Source organism: Notothenia rossii (genome assembly GCF_949606895.1).
Source record: "Notothenia rossii genome assembly, chromosome: 10".
Classification (NCBI taxonomy): domain Eukaryota; kingdom Metazoa; phylum Chordata; class Actinopteri; order Perciformes; family Nototheniidae; genus Notothenia; species Notothenia rossii.
This window is the reverse complement of record NC_136908.1, coordinates 34,626,669-34,648,202: the sequence shown is the minus strand read 5'-3', so window position 1 is coordinate 34,648,202 and position 21,534 is coordinate 34,626,669. Positions and strand designations below refer to the sequence as shown.

Sequence of the window (21,534 nt, the reverse complement as noted above, 5' to 3'; positions counted from 1 at the left end):
TTTCAGTTGGTATGCCATTAATGTGAATTGTAACAAATCCTTCTTCTTTGTCTTTAGCTTGAGGATTAACACTATCAACATGTCTTTCGATATCTACGCCATCCACGTAGAACGTGTCTTCTCTGTGTGTTGTGGGTTCTTCCACTGTTACTTCATGTACAGACTGGTTAAAATTATTTCTATTTGAATGACTGTAGCTGCGTGGTTTAGACTTGCAGCATTTTTTGTAGTGATTCACTTTTTCACAGTTGTGGCACTTTTGCCCGAAAGCTGGACACTTTTCTCGCATAGCTGCATGGCTGCCTCCGCAATTATTACAGTTAGAGATGCTCTGGGAGTGAGCGAGTGACTGTGGCTTTGGCTGATATCTTCTGCTAGAAACAGGTCTCACTGCATCAACACTGGTAGCTTGAACGGCTAACGTCCTGCTGCTTTCCTCTGTCATTTCGTGTATACGGCAGACTGAAACAGCTTTAGCAAGTGTCAGTTCACTGTCTCTCAACAGAGTTTTTCTTAAAGAGTCATTGATTATGCCACATACTATTCTGTCACAGATTAGTTCCTCAGCTAAGTCTCCAAAATGGCAACTTTTATCTTTTATCTTCAGATCACTGATGAATGACTCAATGCTCTCACCTTGCTTCTGATTTCTTGAATGAAACCTGTGCCTTTCCATTATTTTGTTATGTTGAGGGTTGCATATTTCTCTGAATTTCCGTATCAAACCGTCCGGGTCCTCCCTTGATTCAGCTGGGGAGATCACTGCACCGTCGGGGCCTGGCGCGCGCACTTCAGCTGCATACATAAAGGATTGTTCACGTTCAATGGCTTCTGGTCCAGCAAGATTGAGGAGGATGTAAGCCTTAGTCCTGGCAGCCTTGTCTGGGTGCGCTGCGGCGATGAAGATTTCATATTCCCTCTCAAAGATCCGCCAGCTCTCCGCGACGTTTCCTTCAAACATAACAGGGTCCGGACGGCGAAATCCATCCGCCATTGTAGCTGCGGCTAGCTTCAGCCAGCTAGTTAGCGTTAGCACGGTCCGTGGAAAAGAAATTCTCCAGACGAGGAGAGGCTCGTGCCGTCTTCTGACACCATGTAGAAGTTGTCGATACTTCTTAATACATGCATGTGTGTATGTACAAGGAATACACAATGCATAGGCAAGTGGTGGCTTTATTTATGACCACAGCATGAACAGTGAACATGTACGTTGCATGCCGACTAACAACTGAATGCCTATTATCTTAACACGTCACCGGGTGGCGCACCATCTACGGTGGCCTGCAAAGGACAAACTTAATCATATGAGAATGATCTACAACTTCAACTGCACAGAGAACCCTGTGCTGGATAGGAACCACCAGGAACCGCATGCTGCCTCGAAGAGTGCCTTAATAAGATTAACAGAAAGCTTTGAGCTGTGTGATGTTTGGAGGCACTTCCACCCGGGCCAGCGGCAGTACACGTGGGTGCACTCCAGGGATAACCTGTTGTCTCTAGCTAGGCTGGATCGTGTCTATGTTTTTAATCATCACATTAATGTTAGCAGAAGCTGCTCCATCAGTCCAGTGGGAATCTCTGATCATTCCCTCGTACAAGTCTCAGTTTTTATTAATCATGTTAAGTGTAATAGTGCGTATTGGCACTTTAATGCTTCTCTGTTGGCCGACAACCATTTTTAAAATGTTTTTAAATTCTTTTGGGAAAACTACCGTTTATCTAAGAGTGAGTACAATTATTTTCAGCAGTGGTGGGATGTAGGTAAAGTGAAGATCAAGCAGCTTTCCTACAGTACACTTTCAATGTCACAAAGGGCATGGCTAGATCTCTGAGAGCTCTGGAGAGAGAAGTGGTGGAGCTGCAGGGATTGGCAGACTCCACAGGAGAGCGAGAACAGTAAAAACTCAGCTCTCTCTGACCTGCTGGGGTTTTCTGCTCAGGGTGCTCTGGTCAGATCCCATTTTCAGAAAATCGTGAAAATGGATGCTCCCTCTCACTTTTTCTTTGGTCTAGAGCGTAAGAATGGTCAGAGGAGGCTAATGCACCCCCTGCGATCCAATGCTGGGCAGCTGCTTCAGGAGTCCGCCGACATTCGTCAGTGTGCTGTGGAGTTCTACAAAGAGCTCTACAGAACAGAGTTCCAGGCCGAGCCAGAGGTGGCGCAGTCGTTCTATGAGGGCTTTCCTAACGTCCCTGAGGAGGACCATGCTGAGCTGGAGGCGGAGCTCTCTGCCCAGGAGCTGCAGGAGGCCCTGCAGAGCATGCAGAGTGGGAAGGCTCCTGGCATAGACGGCCTGCCTGCAGACTTCTATAAGGCTCTCTGGCCGGTTATAGGTGACGACCTGCTGAGTGTGCTCAGAGACAGTCTTAGTAACGGGAGGTTGACTCTGAGTTGCAGGAGAGCTGTGCTCACTCTCCTCCCTAAGAAAGAAGACCTGCAGGAGATTAAGAACTGGCGTCCTGTGTCTCTACTCTGTACCGACTACAAGCTGCTTTCCAAAGTGTTAGCGACGAGGCTGAGAAAAGTGATGGAGCATGTCATTCACGTAGACCAGACATACTGTGTAGCAGGTTGATAACTGACAACGTGACTCTAATTCGAGATGTTTTGGACCTCTCCGGTTCATTGGGCTGTGAGCTTGGTCTGATTTCTCTAGACCAAGAAAAGGCTTTTGACGGAGTTGAACACCAGTACTTGTGGCTCAACATTGCAAAAACAAAAGCAATGGTGTTCGGATCCAGACATATATTAAGCAGCAATCCTCAATTAAGCCTGGCACTGGCTGGTCAGCCAGTGGAACAGGTAAACAAGACTAAGTTGCTCGGCATTGTTCTTGATTCTGGTTTACGGTGGACAAAGCAAATTGACAGAATCGTAACTAACATGGGAAGGAGCATAGCTGTGGCGAGAAAATGTACAAAGTATGTAACACCAACCACTTTGAAACAAGTCATTCAGTCTCTGGTTTTGTCACATCTTGAGTACTGTCCGGTCATATGGTCATCAGCAGCATAAACACATTTACAGAAATTACAAATAGCTCAAAACAAGGCTGCCAGACTAGCTCTCCACTGTTCGAAGCACACTCATATTGGAGTTATGCATAGAAACCTATCATGGCTTCCAGTTGAGAAACGTCTGCAATCTCGTGTTATCACTTTTCTAAAAAATGTCCAATTTAGCAAAAAACCACTGTATTTTTATGATCAAATACTTTACACAAGAGACGAGCATGACCATAAGACTAGACAAGCTACATCAGGCCATCTACTGGCACCTAAACCCAGGACAAATCTTCTGAAATCTTCTGTGTCTTATAGAGCTATAAAGGAATGGAACTCATTGCCAAACTACCTTACTGAAATAGAGTCCAGAGGCTCTTTCAAGAAGAGATTGAAGGGCCATCTACTAATGACCATGTACCCTTGTGAGCTGTGAACCCTAATTTAATTTGATCGCATGTTGTTGATGATATTGGTGATGTTTTTAATGTTGTTAATGATGTCAGGACTTATGTCCTAAATGTTGCTGTATTATTGTTGTATTATTGTTGTATTGTTTTAAGTGTCGGACCCCAGGAAGAGTAGCTTTTGTCGAGAGCAAAAGCTAATGGGGATCCTTAATGAACATAAACATAAACCAGCGGAAGATTTAATGACATATTTTATGCTGTAGAACAAAACGTGAACATTTCTTCAGCTTGTTTTAACCACAGACCTTATTTCAGGCTTCTAACCAGAAAAAATGTGTGAGACAAGGGAACAGGAAGGCGTAAATGCTAAATATTTTCCGGGTATAAAGGACTCATTCCTGCGCCCCTCTATCGAGACGACAGATCTACCAGTTCAAGATAATCTTTCATTATATTGTAATCTACACTGCATAAGTGACCACAATTAGCCAAATAAACTAAAGCCAGGCTTATAGTGATCATGTGATGTGACGTTCGCGAACGATCCGATTCTTTTGAAGGGCTCTTTGGTACGAACGAAGGGAACCGAGTCCTACTTGGTGAGAGCTGTTCTTTATTTTGTTGGTTGCCATAAATCCACTCGCCTTTAAAGGAACTTGCTTTCCTGAATGCAAATGTTCCTCAGATGATGGCATAACGCATGCTGCTTCAGTAGTAGTTTGGCTGGCTGAGAGATGAAGCAAGTTATACATGTTTCTGTGAGTAAAGGTAGATTTCTGCCAATACAGTCAATCATTATCCTGGTGATTATTTAGCAGATAAGCCTATTAACCCCCCCCCCTTAAAAAAAAAGGCTCTTTTGAACGGCTCTCAGAAAGGAACGGAGCCATAAGATCCGGCTCCCTTCAAAGAGCCGTAATTCCCATCACTACAGGCTTATCCATAGCTTTATTAAATCTGACATGGACATGGTTTCTGTAGTAGTCTTCAGTACTCTTTCGAACCTCCATGTGCTGCTTGTCTCAACCCCCAGGACAGTTGTAAGTCTCTGTGAGGATGGAGTCACCCAGATTGATTCCTAAGGGCAACAATGCACCCTGAGTAATTGAAGTTCAGCTTTCCTGACTGATATATTAGTGACAAAGCCAAAGTACAGACACTGCAGGAGGAAATGAACACCCAAACACATTGTGTGTCCTATGAGATGGATGACAGGAAAAGGTGAAGTGTTCAGAGGGGAAGTTACCCAGCATGCACTTTTCATCCTGTAGTACATGCTGAATATCCTCAGAAGGTATAACTGGTAGTTTATGATCATGAAGGGTTATTACATTAGATTACATTGCATTTAGCTGACGCTTTTATCCAAAGCTAATTACAATAAGTGCGTTCGACCAACAAGATACAAACTTGAAGAAAACAGAATCATATAAGTACATCAGGTTTCATAGAGCTAAAACATTTCAAGTGCTACTCAACTGGCTTTAGATAAGCCAGTCCTTTATTAGTATATACAGTAAGTGCTTTGTTAGTCATTCTATCACTCGAAGTGGATTCGAAAGAGATGAGTTTTCAGTCCGCGCCGGAAGATGTATAAGATTTCTGCTGTCCTGATGTCAATGGGGAGCTCATTCCACCATTTTCAATTTTAAGAGAAAAAAATATATTTTTGTGTGGTCCAAGCAAGATTATAATTGCAATATACATGATTCTCTTCTCTTCCTTGTAGTACACATAAAAAAAGATCCTGTCAGTGTTCCTGAATAGTGATAATCTTGGGTTCGTCGTCCACCTTAGTTTCCCACATGTTGTGTGGCTATTTGTGCAATAAGCACTAAACAATGCAATAGTTGCCATCTTTGGAAACAATTGCTGTGAAGCCTGATGCATCAACAAGTTCCTTTTTCATAGGGAACAGTCTCTGTGTTTATCCACAATCGCAGTGTTTAGCATAGTATCTGTCCCCGGCTGTTTGAAGAGCAAACATGGGAAACAAAAGACAGTGTTTACCTCTTTGCATCCAGCTAGTCACACACACAGTTACATCACACTCCCTGTAATTGACATAATTAATAGATAGTTTAGCTTCTCACCATCATTTGCTGTGGCCCACTGATGTTAACGATCATAACTGAAAGGCTGCCTTTCAAACGTAAACATTCAGCCACTTGACTTGCAAACTCTCGCGAGAGTTTTACACAAGACGGATCCTTTCTAGCCATAACCCTGCACCGGGCGCTGACATTGGAGTCCGGTGATCATCAGATTTGACGATGCTGATTGGCTGAAATTATGTTTCGGAGCCATAGCTTACAGATAGCAACAGTCAGCTGCTAGTGGCTGCTGCTGCACTGGTTGAGGGCTCCTCTCTTAGCGCCCAGACGAGAGAGGGTAATGATACACGGGCAAGGCCAGGCAGGAAACATGTGACTTATCAGTAACTTTAGACATCGTAACACCATTTTAAACGAGATGTTATTGTAGATTATACATTTTACTGATACCAATTATATAATATTTACCTTGTTCATTAAAAATGTAAATTAAAAAAATATAATATTTTATTTAAATGTTTTAATTTTTAATTTTTAATGTGGGAAGAGGTGGGACGGCCGCCACTGCATGTAATGTAATGTAAAAGAATCCAAACCAAATGAATAAAGACATCAGACTTTGGCAAATTCTTCCTCCCGGTCAAGGGACGCTGTAGAATGGTATGGTGGGATCATCCACAAGAACTTGAAATCTGACCTCAAGATACAAGATAAGTTAGCTAATGTGCTAACTTAAAGTAGCCTGCTAGGAAGCAGATAGGGAGCCATCATGATTCCATTAGAACATTATGTCCCCTTATCAACAGATTCAAAAAGTGCATCGGCAAAGAAAGTCTATAAACTGTCCTGTCAATCAATTAAAAAAATGTATTTGTGTTAATCACAGTAATAATCTGCGATTAATCATAAGTTTAATATACTATTATTGACTTGTATTTTGGGGGCTGATAAAACAAATACATGGCGTTGTAATAAAGAAATTCATAACAAATTGGAAGAGAAATCAGAGTTTTGTTTCCTTTATTATAACATTTCATGCTTTGTTTGAAGATTTCTGAACTTTGGAATTAAATCCAACTTTTTACTGTCTCTCAGTTTAAGAGTCAACAATGATGACATGTCATGGAGAGCAGCAGTGATGACCCTCTGAATGATGTGTGCCACACAGGGCACACTTTGTTATCTTAGCTGCTATCACACTGCGAGAGCTATCTGTTCGTGGTGACCCTGGCCACTATCTCCCACTCCTGTGAAACTTCAGGAAACTAAGAAAGGTTTAGCCAAAGACTTTCCCTCTGTCTTCATCACTCTTAAAGCCAACAGGTGCAGTTGTGCCGTCACAGCGAGGTAGTGATGGTTCCTACCGATGTCCAGTCTGTGGAACACAAGTAGCTGGTGCCGATTTCTCCACTTTCTCCCCTTTTCCCCCGCCATGCGGTTCATGTTAAAGATTCGTGCTTAAATTACGGGGGCGACTGTGGGTCAAAATTGGCAATGTGATTAAGGTTTCCAGATTAATCAAAAGCGTTAACACATTAACATTGACAGCCCTATAAAAACTGAAAAATCTAAGAGCAAGCCCCAGAGAGGCTCTGACTGCAAATATATGCCGTACAAGAGAGGGGCTGGTTATAAATAACTGTCTCCTGCACACAGACAGCACTGATGCCTGGCAGGAAGCCCTCTGTGCCCACCATAACCATCATAAAAAGATTATTGTTTCTGCGCATGCTCATTAGCATCACCACGTTTCAGGCACATTATGATGATGTCATACACATGAACATAAACATGACTTTGATATTATACAAATATGCTCAACAGATGGGATCACAGACACGCTGCAAACGGTGTCCGCCAAAAGTCGAGTCCAGTGTCTATGGAGTGTCATTTTTATTTGCTATAGTTTGGGAAGATTGAAAATCGGTAGGAAAAGCCAGCTAAGTCGGTATAGGCGGTAGAAACATGTCAAAAGCGGTAGACTACCGCCCAAATCGGTAGGGTTGGCAGGTATGCACTTATAACGAGAGTCAATAGAGTGGTGCAGTGACAAGTCCTAAAACTCGGAAGTGAGTTAGCATTTTACCACTACCGGTTCCCTCGTCTCAGAGCCAATGGGATTTCTCCATAGGATTTAGGAAAATAGCTTGAAATAAGGTCTGTGTTTGACACAAATTTAAGAGACGGATCACGTTTTGTTCTACGACATTAAATCCATCAGCAGAAGAGTTTACGTGTCTGAAAAACGATGGTTGCTAACAAGTGGCTGAGAAGGACTACAGAAGCTGTCGAGGACGTTGTACGTCATTATGCCGAACACGTAAACACTCCTCTAAGTTTGTTTGCCCTGTTCTGCTTGAAAGCAAGTACCTGCCTCCTGCAAACTGTTAAAACAAATGCTTCAACTTGTACAATTTTGAATCTGTATTTTTTAATTTGGATCTTAAGTTGGCGTGACGTTGAAGTCGTGCTGCTATACTCAGCTGTAGTTCCTTTAGCATAACGTTAGCATTTTGCTTCTGGCGATTAGATTTATGATTCGAAAATGATAAAAGTAGGGTAGACGCGTGGAGATTATCCGGCTGAACAAAACATGCATTTATCCTATGGAGAAATCTCATAGCTTTTTTGTCGAGGGAACTTATGCGCAGCTTACTTCCGGGTAAATACGTCATCACTGCACCACTCTATGGGTAAAGATTGCTGCGCCCCAAGCAGGAAACATATCTTATCAGTAACTTTAGACATCGTAAAAAAAAAAGTTCAATATTTTATCGTAGATTATACATTTATCTGGCACCAACTATATAATATATGGCTTGTTCATAAAAAAAAAAAGGTACAAAAAAAATGTTTTCAATGACAATCTAGAATGTGGGAAGAGGTGGGGTGGCGCCCCTATGGGCCTTCCGCCACTGACCAGGCCTCTCTCTTTATTTGTATGTATTTTGGGTATATACTATCAACAATATCACTTTATCCTGCAAGATTATCAATAACTCCCCATGTGATTCCTTTGGTTCTTTTCCCTTTTTTTAAGGAAATCATGTTAGGTTCTGTTCAAAATATTGAAAGGGCATATTAGAAAAACATATGTAAGAAGTCGTAATTGTCATTTTTCATATAAAAAGCAATGGGATTTTTTCATGTGGCAAACAAATGTTTATGATACTTATAATAATTGAAACATAACTGCAATAGCCAGAAGTAAAACTAAAAAGCTAATATTAGGCTATAAATAAAGTTTGGCGGTCGCATTACTTTACTTCACCACCGCTAAGCTAAAGGCGGCTAATGCTTGGCATAATGACATTTAGTTTCTGTAGTCATCTTGTTAGCAACTGTCTTTTTTAAGACATGTAGAAGCTTCGGACATTCCCCGGTGGAGTATTTACTGATCTATTTAATTTCGTAGAAGAAAATGTGAAAATCTCATTAGCATGTTTTAGACCTCATTTCAGGCATCCAACCAAGTTCTCAAAAAGATATTGACTTTGAAAGAAGGGAACCCAGAAGTGCTGAAATGCCAACTAATTTCCTAGTTTATGACTCATTCCTGCAGCACTCTATGGCCGAATCCAGAGTAATTTTACCGCCTCCATTCATTTGACTGATGTGAGATGTCGGCCCTGACATAGTAGTTGCTGCGATCCATAGGATGGGGAAGATTCCTGGAAGATCTGGGAATTTCCGTTCTCGAGAGTCAGGTCATTTTGGCTTGGCATTTTTAACTGATCAACTTTCATAGGAATGAATGGGGCCCTGCCTCCAATGCTTTGTCCAGTTCCTTTCATGCATCCATGGTAGCTCACAAGAACTACAAATTGTGTGACATTTGTGAATCTGGCTGATCCCATGAAAAAGCGTTTTTACGTGACTAACTCGTGTGCGCACCTTTCTAATGAGAACGCCTAACTGAGCCTGTGAGACTGGTGCCTTAGTACATTTAGTCCTGGATGTTTTTTTTATATATTTATTTACACAGATTATTCAGGCCTACAACATTCTCAAATAAAGCAGTAATATCTCACACACACCCACTGCCATTTCTATGGAAACAGTTGCTATAGTCAAATATCAAGTGAGCAAGCACACTGTGTTCAAGCAAACATACATACAGACCACCACCTACATTCACAAATACAAAGAGGCTTATCCTGCAGATCTGGATGAGAATGGCACCCCCCTATAACAGGGCCCATGGCCTGAGAGGCCCGTCCTCCTGAAGCACAGAGCAGGCCCCGTGTCAAATTAGGAAATGTTTTATGGGTTGGAGTGCAAAAACAGGCAATGACACATGATGAAGAAAGAGGAGGGAAGTGACAAAGACAGAGACAGGAAATGACTACTAAAATATACATGATATCATTTGGTAGAAATCTTCACTTAACTTTTGATTTCCCTGTCGTAAACATACATTGTGTGGTTGGCAGGACCAGAAGTCAGTTAGATGCCAGCGCGTGATAGTCTTTTTTGTTGTTACACCTAATGATGAACATAATGCCAACTCACCCGCAGGTTGATCTCCTTCACCCTCTCTTGCCGCAGCTTCGACAGGTTGGTAACTCTGGACATTGTGACAGTCAGACAATCAAATATCCAATATTAACGTGTGTATGCTTCTCTATTTAATACTCTAGATGCCTTCCAAAGAGAAAATCTAAAAAGTATTCCTCCCTCACTGGCCAACTGCAATGTGCTTCTGCTTCTAGTGAAGTGGCTGTTCCTGTGAGAAATCTGACTTCTGAATCATCACCGCCCCCTCACACACACACACACACACACACACACACACACACACACACACACACACACACACACACACACACACACACACACACACACACACACACACACACACACACACACATACACACACACACACACACACACGGACACAAACACGAGCATGCACGCACAGTATTCAGCTGTTAATGCCTGGTATAGACTATCCTTTGCCACTTCCCGATATGAAAACCTTTACAAAATGCTAACATTAAAGCGGTTTACACTGAGGAAAGAACTAAAGTGTTATTATTTATGTTGAAAAAGGCTTTTTTGGCCTATCTGTTTATCACAAATAATATCTCAAAGCATAAATATTACATTTATGTGTTTGTGTGCACGTTATCAGCAAGGCCGGATTAACCATATGGGCAACCTGGGCAAGTGCCCAGGGGCCCTTGAGCAAAGAGGGCCCTCAGTGACAAGATAAAAAAAAAAAAAGAAGTTTTTATTTTTTTATCTTGTCTTTTTCGGGCTCAACCTCACTCATCATACATTCTTTTAAATGACACTCACTCTTCACCATAAATAACACAGCTTTTCTATAGGGTGACATTAATATATTTTCTAAACCGTCTCTGTACTGTAGGTCTCACTATGTATGCGCTCAACTTTATTACTACGCAGCGGCGGTGTATAGCCGAATCACAGCCCCACCCTCACTCATGTCACATTTTATCACGTGAGCTGAAAAATTGGATGGTGCCGGTAGCCAAACGCCCAGCAGGGCTGCAAAAAGTGCCCAGGGGCCCCTGGAGGTACTAATCCGGCCTTGGTTATCAGCTCCTCTACTTGGAGAGCAGCTGCAGCCAGGGTGTACTTTGAGGGTATTTGACTCTGCAGACCGTTTACATGCATAACAACCTTCATAACACGCAAGGGGACGGGTAATAACCGGAAAAGCATGACATGAGACCTTTAAATCCTATAATGTCGGACTTTTTTTGCCGTCTGTGAGGAAAATACATGGGGCTCAGAGCCTCAGAATACTGAAATCTGTATTTTTTAAATCTTTTTTTCCTTCTTTCATTCATTTGTTATTCTTTTCTAAATAACACACTTTATTTACTCAACAATAACACACAATTGTCCTTGTTTTTATTTATTTGATAGTTTTTAAAGATATTATTTACTACCTTTCCAACTCCTCATGCAGTTGACTGTTACAGGTCTATACAGGTTCATGGTACAGGTACAATGCATAAGCTTCAAATCGAGAGATTGAAACTGTATTTTCCTTTACCGTTCTGTTTTAATTCCACAATAAAGTTAATATTCATATTATGTTTGATATTATTATGTTTTATTAACTACACCACTGTTTTTTTAACCTGCACCGCCCAGTGGTTAAAGCACGTTATTGAATTGTGTTGTTGAATACGTTTTATTTGATGAAAACATTTACATATTAAGAGTAGCCTACATACAAAATTGAAAATATCAAGAAGATACTGTTGTGATCTCTCCAATAAAACAGTTTAGTGCAGGACGTCCAAAGATATTAACAGGAGGATGTGCAAAACAGACAAACTAATAAGGCTTTATTTAAACATTAAAGAATACTTTAAGTTAAGGTCTTCTTTTGATTAAGAAAAAAACGTTGGGGTTATCCACAGATAAATATAAAGTCTGACAAAGTACTTAACGTCCAATATATTGCATAGTTTATTTTGGCACTTGACAATCACCCTCCCTATGGGCTTAAATATGTCTCATAATTATTTGTGTGAACATAACAATTATGTGTGTGTAAAACACCATCCACAAATGCATTTAAAAGATTTGCAAACTCACAAATACATTTGCAAGTGTAAAACGGATCTGCAAATACGCTAAATATTTTCACAAATAAAAAAAAGATCTGTGAATATCTCTTTAACATTTACAACTTTCGATCAGGCATTTGTGAATCCATTTTGTATTTGTCGACCAAATATGCGCTCAAATCTCTGCTCGCGGATCTCACATTTATGCTTGTGGATCGTCTTTTTACACACACAGAATTTTTTTACACACGGAATTTTGAGACATATTTTCCGCCGGTCTCCGCTAAAATATACTCGTGTCACTTGGTTATTTTTCGGAAACCACGTGATGGCCTGCTGATGACGACATTTCCGCATGATTTCAAAGTAAGAGCATGATGGTTTGTTTAATGCTCTGTTTTTTTATTATAATGAACAGCGGAACGTTAGATGCATTCTTTATCACCATCACCACCATCATCATCATCATCATCATCATCATCATCATCATCATGTTATAGTGATACAGTTAGTTTGTGTTATTGGTTCAATATAGCATATATCGAGCACTTTCGTTGATGTTGAAGTACAGGCTACAGGCTATACGCAACTTTCGGGTCCGGGGGGAGCTGCTGGCAGCGAAGCAGCCCAGATAAAACTCTTTCTTCATTGTTTGTTGTGTATTCAGTCAAGCGGCCGCGGGTCGAAGTTACAAAGCACTTCACATCTTATTAATCGGCCTAATTTTACTTTACCAGTGCAGTAATAAAGTAATCTGTAGAAAAGCACCGTATTTAGTTCAGCCTTCATAGTAAGGCTACATTCAATGTTATAATATTAATTGTGTCCTTTCTACTGTATATGCATATATTCCTGTCTATTGCTTTCATTTGTATTTCATGTTGTTATGTTTATACTTGTTTCCACACATTTCACAATTTGGGAAGAATGAAGTATCTATATAACCCCTTGCCCTTATTCCTCCTAGCTTAGCACTTTCTACTTTTGTGGTAATTTTTGTTTTACTTGCTTGAAAGCGCTTTGAGCACCAGGAAAAGCGCTTTATAAATGTAATGTATTATTATTATTATTATTATTATTATTATTATTATATATGATATCCATCTATCTATCCATATATCTATCTATCTATCTATCTATCTATCTATCTATCTATCTATCTATCTATCTATCTATCTATCTATCTCTATATCTATCTATCTATCTGTACCTGCAGAGTACAGGACTTAAATACATTGTACATATTATATCAATCCTATAATATTTGTTTCTAACATATAATTTGAAAGTGCTTAAAACAAATGTGGGATATTCATTTGATAAAAGTAATTGACAAAGAAATTAACGATAACGTCATATTTTATTATGTAGGATACAGAACTGGAATGTAGTCAAGTAAACTTAATAACACATTCCACATACTTGTTATTTGCGTCAATGTTTCAATGTTATATTTTATAACCATATAAATTATTAAAACAATTAAAATACATGCCCTACCGTTGATTGTGCACACTTTTGCCTGAAAATAATCTGCCACTGCCAGGCCCACGCACAGTCAATATAAATATAAGTAATTATATTCTTTCATCTGATTTAACCAAATGCTGTTATAGCTACTGAGTGTTCAAGTTTTTCTCATGCAATAATGCATAACACAAAAACACTGCAGCCAGTAGATGGCGGTAGTACCCTCGGGGCTTAGAGCGCTGCGCCGTTTTGATACAGTGATCGACTTGGACTTGGCAGACATACCTCGATACAAGAGACCAACTTTCAAGATGGACAACCCGAATCAACCGAATCAACTCCTGTGAGTTCCATCTTTTTTAAATATGTTTTATTTTATTTAAGATCCAGCGAATGTTTTTTAAATTTCATATTTTAAAAAGGTGTGTAATGTTTAGCATATTTCCCAAATCACTTTTAAGCTACAGATGTAGCACTTCATTTCAGACTCCAGCTTACAGCTTCCTGTCTACGACCTGCCTAATACCAGTATTAAGGAATGTTAAGCCCTCCCACTATTTTCCAAGAGGGCGTTGCCAGATTTTCAATTTCAGGTTTTAACCAGGAGATGGCGCTTCATTCACAAATACAGAAAGACAAGTTTCATGGACTTTCAGTTGTGTTTTGAAGAGCATTTGAACACATCAATATTTTAGATACTATACTAAAGTATATCTAATCTTGTAATTCAATAATATATAGTCTTTATATATTAAATAATCATAATAATAATGTAATTGTTTACATTAAACTTCTTTATTTGTTATGCTCATACTTTTACCTTTACAATCGTTTGCTTTAATATGGAGTATATATTTTGGATATTTTTGTGTTTGCTTCCTCCTGCTCCCTTTCGGACACATACTGTATGATTTATTATTATTATTAATATGAAGATATTATTAAGATAAGATAAGATGTTACTTTATTGTATTGATTAAACATTTTAGTTTAGAATGTGCTTTCTGTCCCACGGTAATTCAGAAGGCTCACAGGTCACATTCCGACCATTATTTAAAACAATAGGTGCTTTCACACCGTCTACAGTTTGATTTGTATAGAGGGAGCTCTGTGGCTGAATGGCCAGCGATTAGGTGTGGCGCATTTATCCTAGGTGATCAGAGCTAACTGCCTGCCGTCAGATTTCATTTAAAAAACAGATCTGATTTTAAGACTATTTCTGCGCTCATAAAGAATGACAAGAATAAGAATAATGCGTATTGAATTGGTTTCATTAATTTGTGAGTTTATTTAACAATAGAACCACCGATCGGGTCAATTTGTGTGATGTGTGTTGTGTGTGTGCAATGTAACTTTTTTTCACTAAAATATTAAAGTCTCCCAGTCCGTGACTTTTCCTGAAAGTGTGTTATGTAGCACCTTATTTTGTTAAAAATTGCATTCTAATAGCTGGATTTGACGGTTTTAGGTAGGCCTATACAAAAACCTCTGGCGGTTCTAGTGTTAAGGTAATTAGCTACAGTAGAAGCCCTTTTTTATCAGTAACGAATTTAGCAGTTGAACATAAAAGTCAACTAACTGAGGGTCACTTGCAATGACAGTGTTGTGTCTACTGTAAGCTTGTCACTCAGAGTAACCTACAGTTAATTTAGCTGCTGGAGAAGAAAGATCAGGGGGGAGGGGGGGAGAGAGCTGTGGTTGATGGGCCATTAGTTGTGTAAATACACAGCTCAGAGCTGCCGTTTCATACGCTTTGGGATCCTGATCTGCCGATGAGGCTCCATTAAAATATAAATATTTTTTGTGAATTAATGAGTTTAGGCACGTTAATAACGTTTTAATGAAATTGAATACAGTATATTCATATTTGACAGTGATTTCATTTCAAGTGTGTGTGTGTGTGTGTGTGTGTGTGTGTGTGTGTGTGTGTGTGTGTGTGTGTGTGTGTGTGTGTGTGTGTGTGTGTATGTGTGTGTAGAGGTGTGTGTGGTTAAAACACTTTCATCAAAGTGTATTATGTTGTTACATCGTTTCAGATGTTATGTTTCAGTTGTGCTTGATGCACACTTGTCAAAATTCGCCGTTTTAAATCCAAAATAGGTCGTTTGTGTGATTCATGTAGATCTGCAATACAAATATTTTTGGGGTATGGGGGGGTCTGGGACCCGGAGTAATCTGCGGCCGTGAGCTGTTATGTGCCATCATGACACGCATGGTGTTCTTTTTTTATATATTATAATGAAGTGCGAGCTGTGTGCTCGAGTCTTCCTGCCTGTCGGTTCTGCTCATGGATGTATAATAAGGCTCTGCTGCTCCGAGATGATGGTCTAGTTTCAGCAGCTACATTACCTACGGGTGCGTTCGTTAATATTAACTGCGCGTCCGGAGTCACTGTGGCACGGACAGGACCGCTGGTGAACAGCTGTTAGAACGGGCCGTTCAGGTGTTCAGAGCAGAGCTCCCTGTCGGAGCGGCAGAGCGTGATGTGAACTGAAAAGTTTTTCTGTGGCAATATTATTTAAGGAGTCGTTGAGCTAGCTAGCATATATTGTCACTATCTGCTAACGTTAGCTTTAGCCTTCTATTTCTAATAGTTTTTTTCATAGGCTATAAACAGAGGTGGTATAAGTATATATTGTACTTAAGTAAAAGTAGAAGCATTCAGATCTTGTACTAGAATAAAAGTAGAAGCACCCAGGTTTTGTACTTGAGTAAAAGTAGAAGCACACAGATCTTGTAGAGTAAAAGTAGAAGTACTCCGGTCTTGTACTTGAGTAAAAGTAGGAGTACTCAGGTCTTGTAGGCCTACTTGAGTAAAAGTAGAAGTACTCAGATCTTGTACTTGAGTAAAAGTAGAAGTACCAGAGTGTAGGAATACTCTGTTACAGTAAAAGTCCTGCATTCAAAATGTTCCTCAAGTGAAATTAGAAAAGTATTCTCATCAAAATATAGTGAAAGTAGCGACAGTAAAAGTAGTCATTGTGCAGATTGGTCCATTTCAGAATAATATATATGATATGTTTTATAATGATTGATCATGAAAGTGTTCTCAAAGCTGGTAAAGGTGCAGCTAGTTTGAATGACTTTGTATACTGCAGGGTAGCTTGTGGATTTACTCCAGGTGGAACTAAAGTCTTATTTAACACTTGATTATATTTCACATCATTCATCCACATCTGTAAAGTAACTAAAGGTATTAAATACATGGAGTGGAGTAGAAGTACACCATGTACCTCTGAACTGTAGTGCAGTAGAAGAACAAAGTAGCAAAAGATTGAAATACTTAAATAAAGTACAAGTATCTCAAAATTGTGCCCAAGTATAGTACTTGTTGAGTTTATGAACTTAGTTACTTTACACCATGTGGCTATAAAGATAGAAAGACTAAGCCTTGCACAGAGGCATGAAAATACATTTTCAAAATGCTCAACAGTGCTGCCAAAATTATAAACTGACTGCTACACAATTAAAATAAATGCTTTTATATATTTCTATTAGATGTGACTCTTTGGCGTTTCTGTTAACACTGCTGCTTTAGTTGTTCTGACTGCTGAAATCCTCTGTTATTCCTCATTTTAAAGCCGATATTCCGTGGGGTGGGGGAGCCGGGGGCTCGGATCCTTGTCACCTTTTTCATACAGATGAGTTTGCATCCCAAAGCCTCAGTCACTTTAATTCATGTAATAAAAACATCTCAGGTCAGTAACACTCAAAGCTAAATGTGCAATACCATGTTCAGCTATGTTACTATTTATAATGTTATTGTTGTTACATCAGAAGATGTACATATTGGAATGATTTCTTAACTTACAGTAGGCTAATTTTTACAATGTGTGTTGGAAGGATTTATTAAATTACTATGAATATTGTCATTGTTGAAGGCTTTTAGAGAAGGGTGAGCTATAAGCCTGAATTACATAACATTTTATACCTAAAAACATAAAAGCCACCATAAATAAATCACAATTATTCTAGTTATTTTTATCTCCCGTATTGCTTTCAACCCACCAGCTTTTATGGTGTTGTTACGTCACTAACTGTAAGCTTGTCACATACAGTCTATGGTCACTCAGAGTAACCTACAGTTAATTTAGCTGCTGGAGAAGAAAGATCAGGGGGGGAGGGGGGAGAGAGCTGCATTTTCATTCAAACTATTTAAAAAACGGTAACAACGGACTATTTTTCTTCGCGGATGCATGTCAATTTAAATCAATACAACATACAACTATTTTTTAAATCAATAAAAACATTTTCTAAATCCATAAAAATATTTAAATTAATATTGGGAATCATGTCGTTACTTTGTTGAGAATGTGGCCATGTAATAAGCGGGATAATTTGCAGCGACTTGTACCTTATCGGGAAAATAACACCCGTCATGCAGACCAAGATCCCTCCGCTGCCCGTTGGGATCCTGATCTGCAGACGAGGCTCCATTAAAATATAAATATTTTTAGTGAATTACTGAGTTTAGGCACGTTAATAACGTTTTAATGAAGTTCAATACAGTATATTCATATGTGTCAGTGATTTCATGTCAATTCGGTGAACATAAACATAAATGATCGTGGTGAAGATGATGATTAAATTAGGATTAAAAATCGAGAGCCCGGCTGCATTTCCTCCCGTTCCTTTTTTTTTTGACTAAACAACATTATTTTGTTAAATAACAACATGGTGATGTTTTGTAAATGATTACATGTCCCTTATTTAGCACAGAGTATGATATCCGTGACATATGGATCTTAACAAAGTTCCGCTGTACATCCAGCGTACTGTATCTGACTTTATTTCACATGAGCTCCAGTGTGGAACCCCACTGCACCCCCTGGTGGATCAATGATCCATTGCAGCTGGCTTCATTATAATTACATCTATCGATCAAGGGGGCGGTCTCAAGTCAAGCTTGAGGTTTTCCCTTGAGCGAGGGCAGATCACGTACCAATCACGGCCCTCGCTTTTCAAACTGTCTGAAAGGAATCGCTACATCTGTAATGCTACCTGGCAACATGCCTGTTAGCCAACACTAGCTAGCTTAACAGATAACATATTCAATGAAATTCTGAAGTAAAATTCCTTTAATGTTTTTGATAACACTTTAACTATAAATTCCACTTTATGTCATTTGTTTTACACTTTTTTTACATAAAATATGTCGTTACATGGACATGAATATGGTAATTATGCTTTCTAGGATTTATGTTGTTCTGTCTATGTTTGAGCATGAAGATAACCCACATATGTTAGTTGGTTGGTCTACAGACATGGAAAGAAACAGTTGTGTGTAACTATATCCAGCACACTTTTTTTACCTTATTATCCTGCCAACAAGTTATATGCACAATTACCTGAAAATGCAAGTAGCGACTTAGTAGCTAAGACTAAGAGTCATATTGGTGTACATTTTTAAAGCTAAGCAGCAATAGTAGGTAGGAACACATATTAACAAAACACCTCCTTGAGCCAAGTGACTTAACAAAAATACAAACAATGTGGACCGATGTGAATGACAGTGTTAAAGGACCAGCATAGCCGCTAAGTGAGTTTACGTGAGGAGCACGTTTTTTCCTGTAAAAATCACGGCTCCGACTCAAAAATTATTCAGTAATCAGTACCATGTTCAGATTTAGATTTTAACGAAGTATATGAAATTATGTGAATTACTATTCTCAAGTAAACACCCTATCCCAAATATGATCATTACCAGGATAAACTCATAAGCCGCATGAACGGGTTATATTGTCCATGTAGACAACAGAGACAAAGCAACGCAAATAAGTTAATTGGTATATTCTGTGTCATTTAACAACTTTTTGAATTACCTTGGGAAATCCTCAAAGTAATATACTCAAAGTAATTTAATTAACATGCTTTCTTTTTCACTGTTGATTATGTATTTGTATCCAATAGGACCTAAAAGATGTCGAGGCACTGGCCTTAAACCTGGTTGAGCTAATTGGCCGAACCATTGGGGTTAGTCCATCCCGTAATGTCACAAATTCTTTTGGAAGAGGGAATTCTTCTGCCGCCCACCCGCTTCCTACTGCTGCCGCTGCTGCCACTCCTCCCCCTGCTGCCCCGCTGCCTAGTACTTCAGGGATTCAGGTTGAGATGGCAAGGTAATTGTTTAAATTGCAACATATACAGATCTGAAATAATCCAGTTATTCAATAAGATGCTATGCATTTAAAACACCATCTCATTCATTCTTCATTAATTTAGACTTTTCCCTGGACACTTCGGAAGAGGTGGACCAAGACAAAAAAAAGGCCAAAAAAGATTTGCACATCCTCCAAAACCCAGGATGATAAAAATTGTGAAACTCAGTGTTGTCGCTCTGCCAAGGCCATCAAATAAAACTCCAAATGCAAGCACCGACTTGAAAATGATGCGGGCTGGCCTTTGCAAAAGATGTGCGCTAATCCCAGAGGATGCTGACCATAGTGAGGTAAAACTAAGTTTAATTATTTTTTATATAAATTGGAATGCATTTAATCCATAAATGCTCTAAACTATTTGCATTCTTACATTCAGATCCGTGCTATCTTTGAAATGGAGTTTCTCAAGCTGGAGTCCCTCAACGGAGATTGGCTGTTCTATAAGGCTACAGGTAGAGGTGTTATATTAATATCGGGATCACATAATTATTTTTTACCTCATTTAAACATTGTTAACCAATGTATTTACATTTTATTTTATTTAAGGTGGCAGTGGCCAAAGAAATCTTACGGTAATTACTCCAGAACTTGAAGGGTAGGCCTATACTGGAACTCAACTGAAGAATATCTCCAGCGGAGGAAAAATGACCCTCTACATTGTCCCTCAGCAAGGACATCTGGATGATTCTCCACTGCCTTTCAATGCTACAGAATTTTCCAAGATGCCAAAGTCAACGTGTCGCAAATGTGGACAGAGCATGCCACTCCAACTCCTCGGCATACATTTGGAGGAGTACAGAGACTATGTTAGTTGATAAGCCTACATTTACTTGAATAAGCCCAAACTTTTTTTTGCGTAATTATGACATAAGATTTTACAAGTAATACTTTTAATTCCCTGAATGCTGAATCCGATGAGTTTGGGGACACTGACACTGATGAGGTTTTGCTGGTGTCATCCTCAAAGGAAACTGTTGTGGAGGTCATATTATTTATTACATTCCCTTAGATCTTTATCTTAAAGTGACTAACTTTTTGTTTGACCCAACACATTTCACATCCTTATCTGAGTTTCCTACAGGAAAAAATAAAAAATTCAAACAGGATGTGGGAATTCAGTAAAGTGTGTAGTTCCCTGTGGGTTTTCTTCTGTTTATTATGAAGCATATTAGGCAATTAAATACAGATACAGTTTATTGCCAAGTGTAATTTTACTAAAGTATTTAGCCTTGGTCTTAGGAGCATACAATAAACAAATGATGTCATTATTTTTAATTTAATTTTTTTTTTTTGTGCGCAGACCAATTGTCCTATTTGCAGTTCAACAGTCCCTGCTGAATTCTTAGAAATTCACGCCAGCACATGCGGGGAGAGGTAAATAAAACCAAAGTTTTTTGTTTGTCAAATGTATGTTGTCTGTTCTTGAGTTTATTTCAACGTTTAAGCCAATTTAACAATAAATACTTTGTTAAATTATTTTAAAAAACATCTAAACATATTTCCAGTAACCACCCTGCTGAAACTGCAAATCAAGGCTCAGAGGAAAGCTTATATGGACAAGCAGATCAAGGGATTGAAGATTGTATGGCTGGACCGTCACAGACTTACACAATGGCTCCTGATGCAGGTACTTGTTTTTTTTGGTTTGTATTATCCACTGTGGATAATTATAGCACCCATTTTCTCATGTCTTTGTTTTCTCCGGTGTAATGCAAACTTTGTGTGAGTACTTAAATGTTATAACCCTCTGATACCCAAAGCAGTGTTTTGTACGAGGGATAAATGTGTTATTATCCCCTAACATTGTGTATTTGAAGAATTGTGCGTTCTGGGGTCACTAACAGTCATGGAATTGCACAAGTTAGATATAACAAAAAAGCTGAGACAT

At 39.2% G+C, this 21,534-nt stretch overlaps 1 protein-coding gene across 2 annotated transcripts in view; it reads right to left on the bottom strand.

The window, feature by feature from the left end:
- arhgef2a (Rho guanine nucleotide exchange factor (GEF) 2a) overlaps positions 1–10,202 on the bottom strand; it is a 113,902-nt gene extending 103,700 nt beyond the window's left edge. The window contains exon 1 of one of the 2 annotated variants that reach the window (XM_079653318.1): positions 9,980–10,202. In XM_079653318.1, coding sequence (XP_079509444.1) covers positions 9,980–10,042 — 63 coding nt within the window. In that variant the 5' untranslated portion in view covers positions 10,043–10,202. The remainder of the gene's footprint in view (positions 1–9,979) is intronic. The other variant, XM_079653319.1, reaches the window with a different exon arrangement.
- Positions 10,203–21,534: the final 11,332 nt, after the last annotated feature.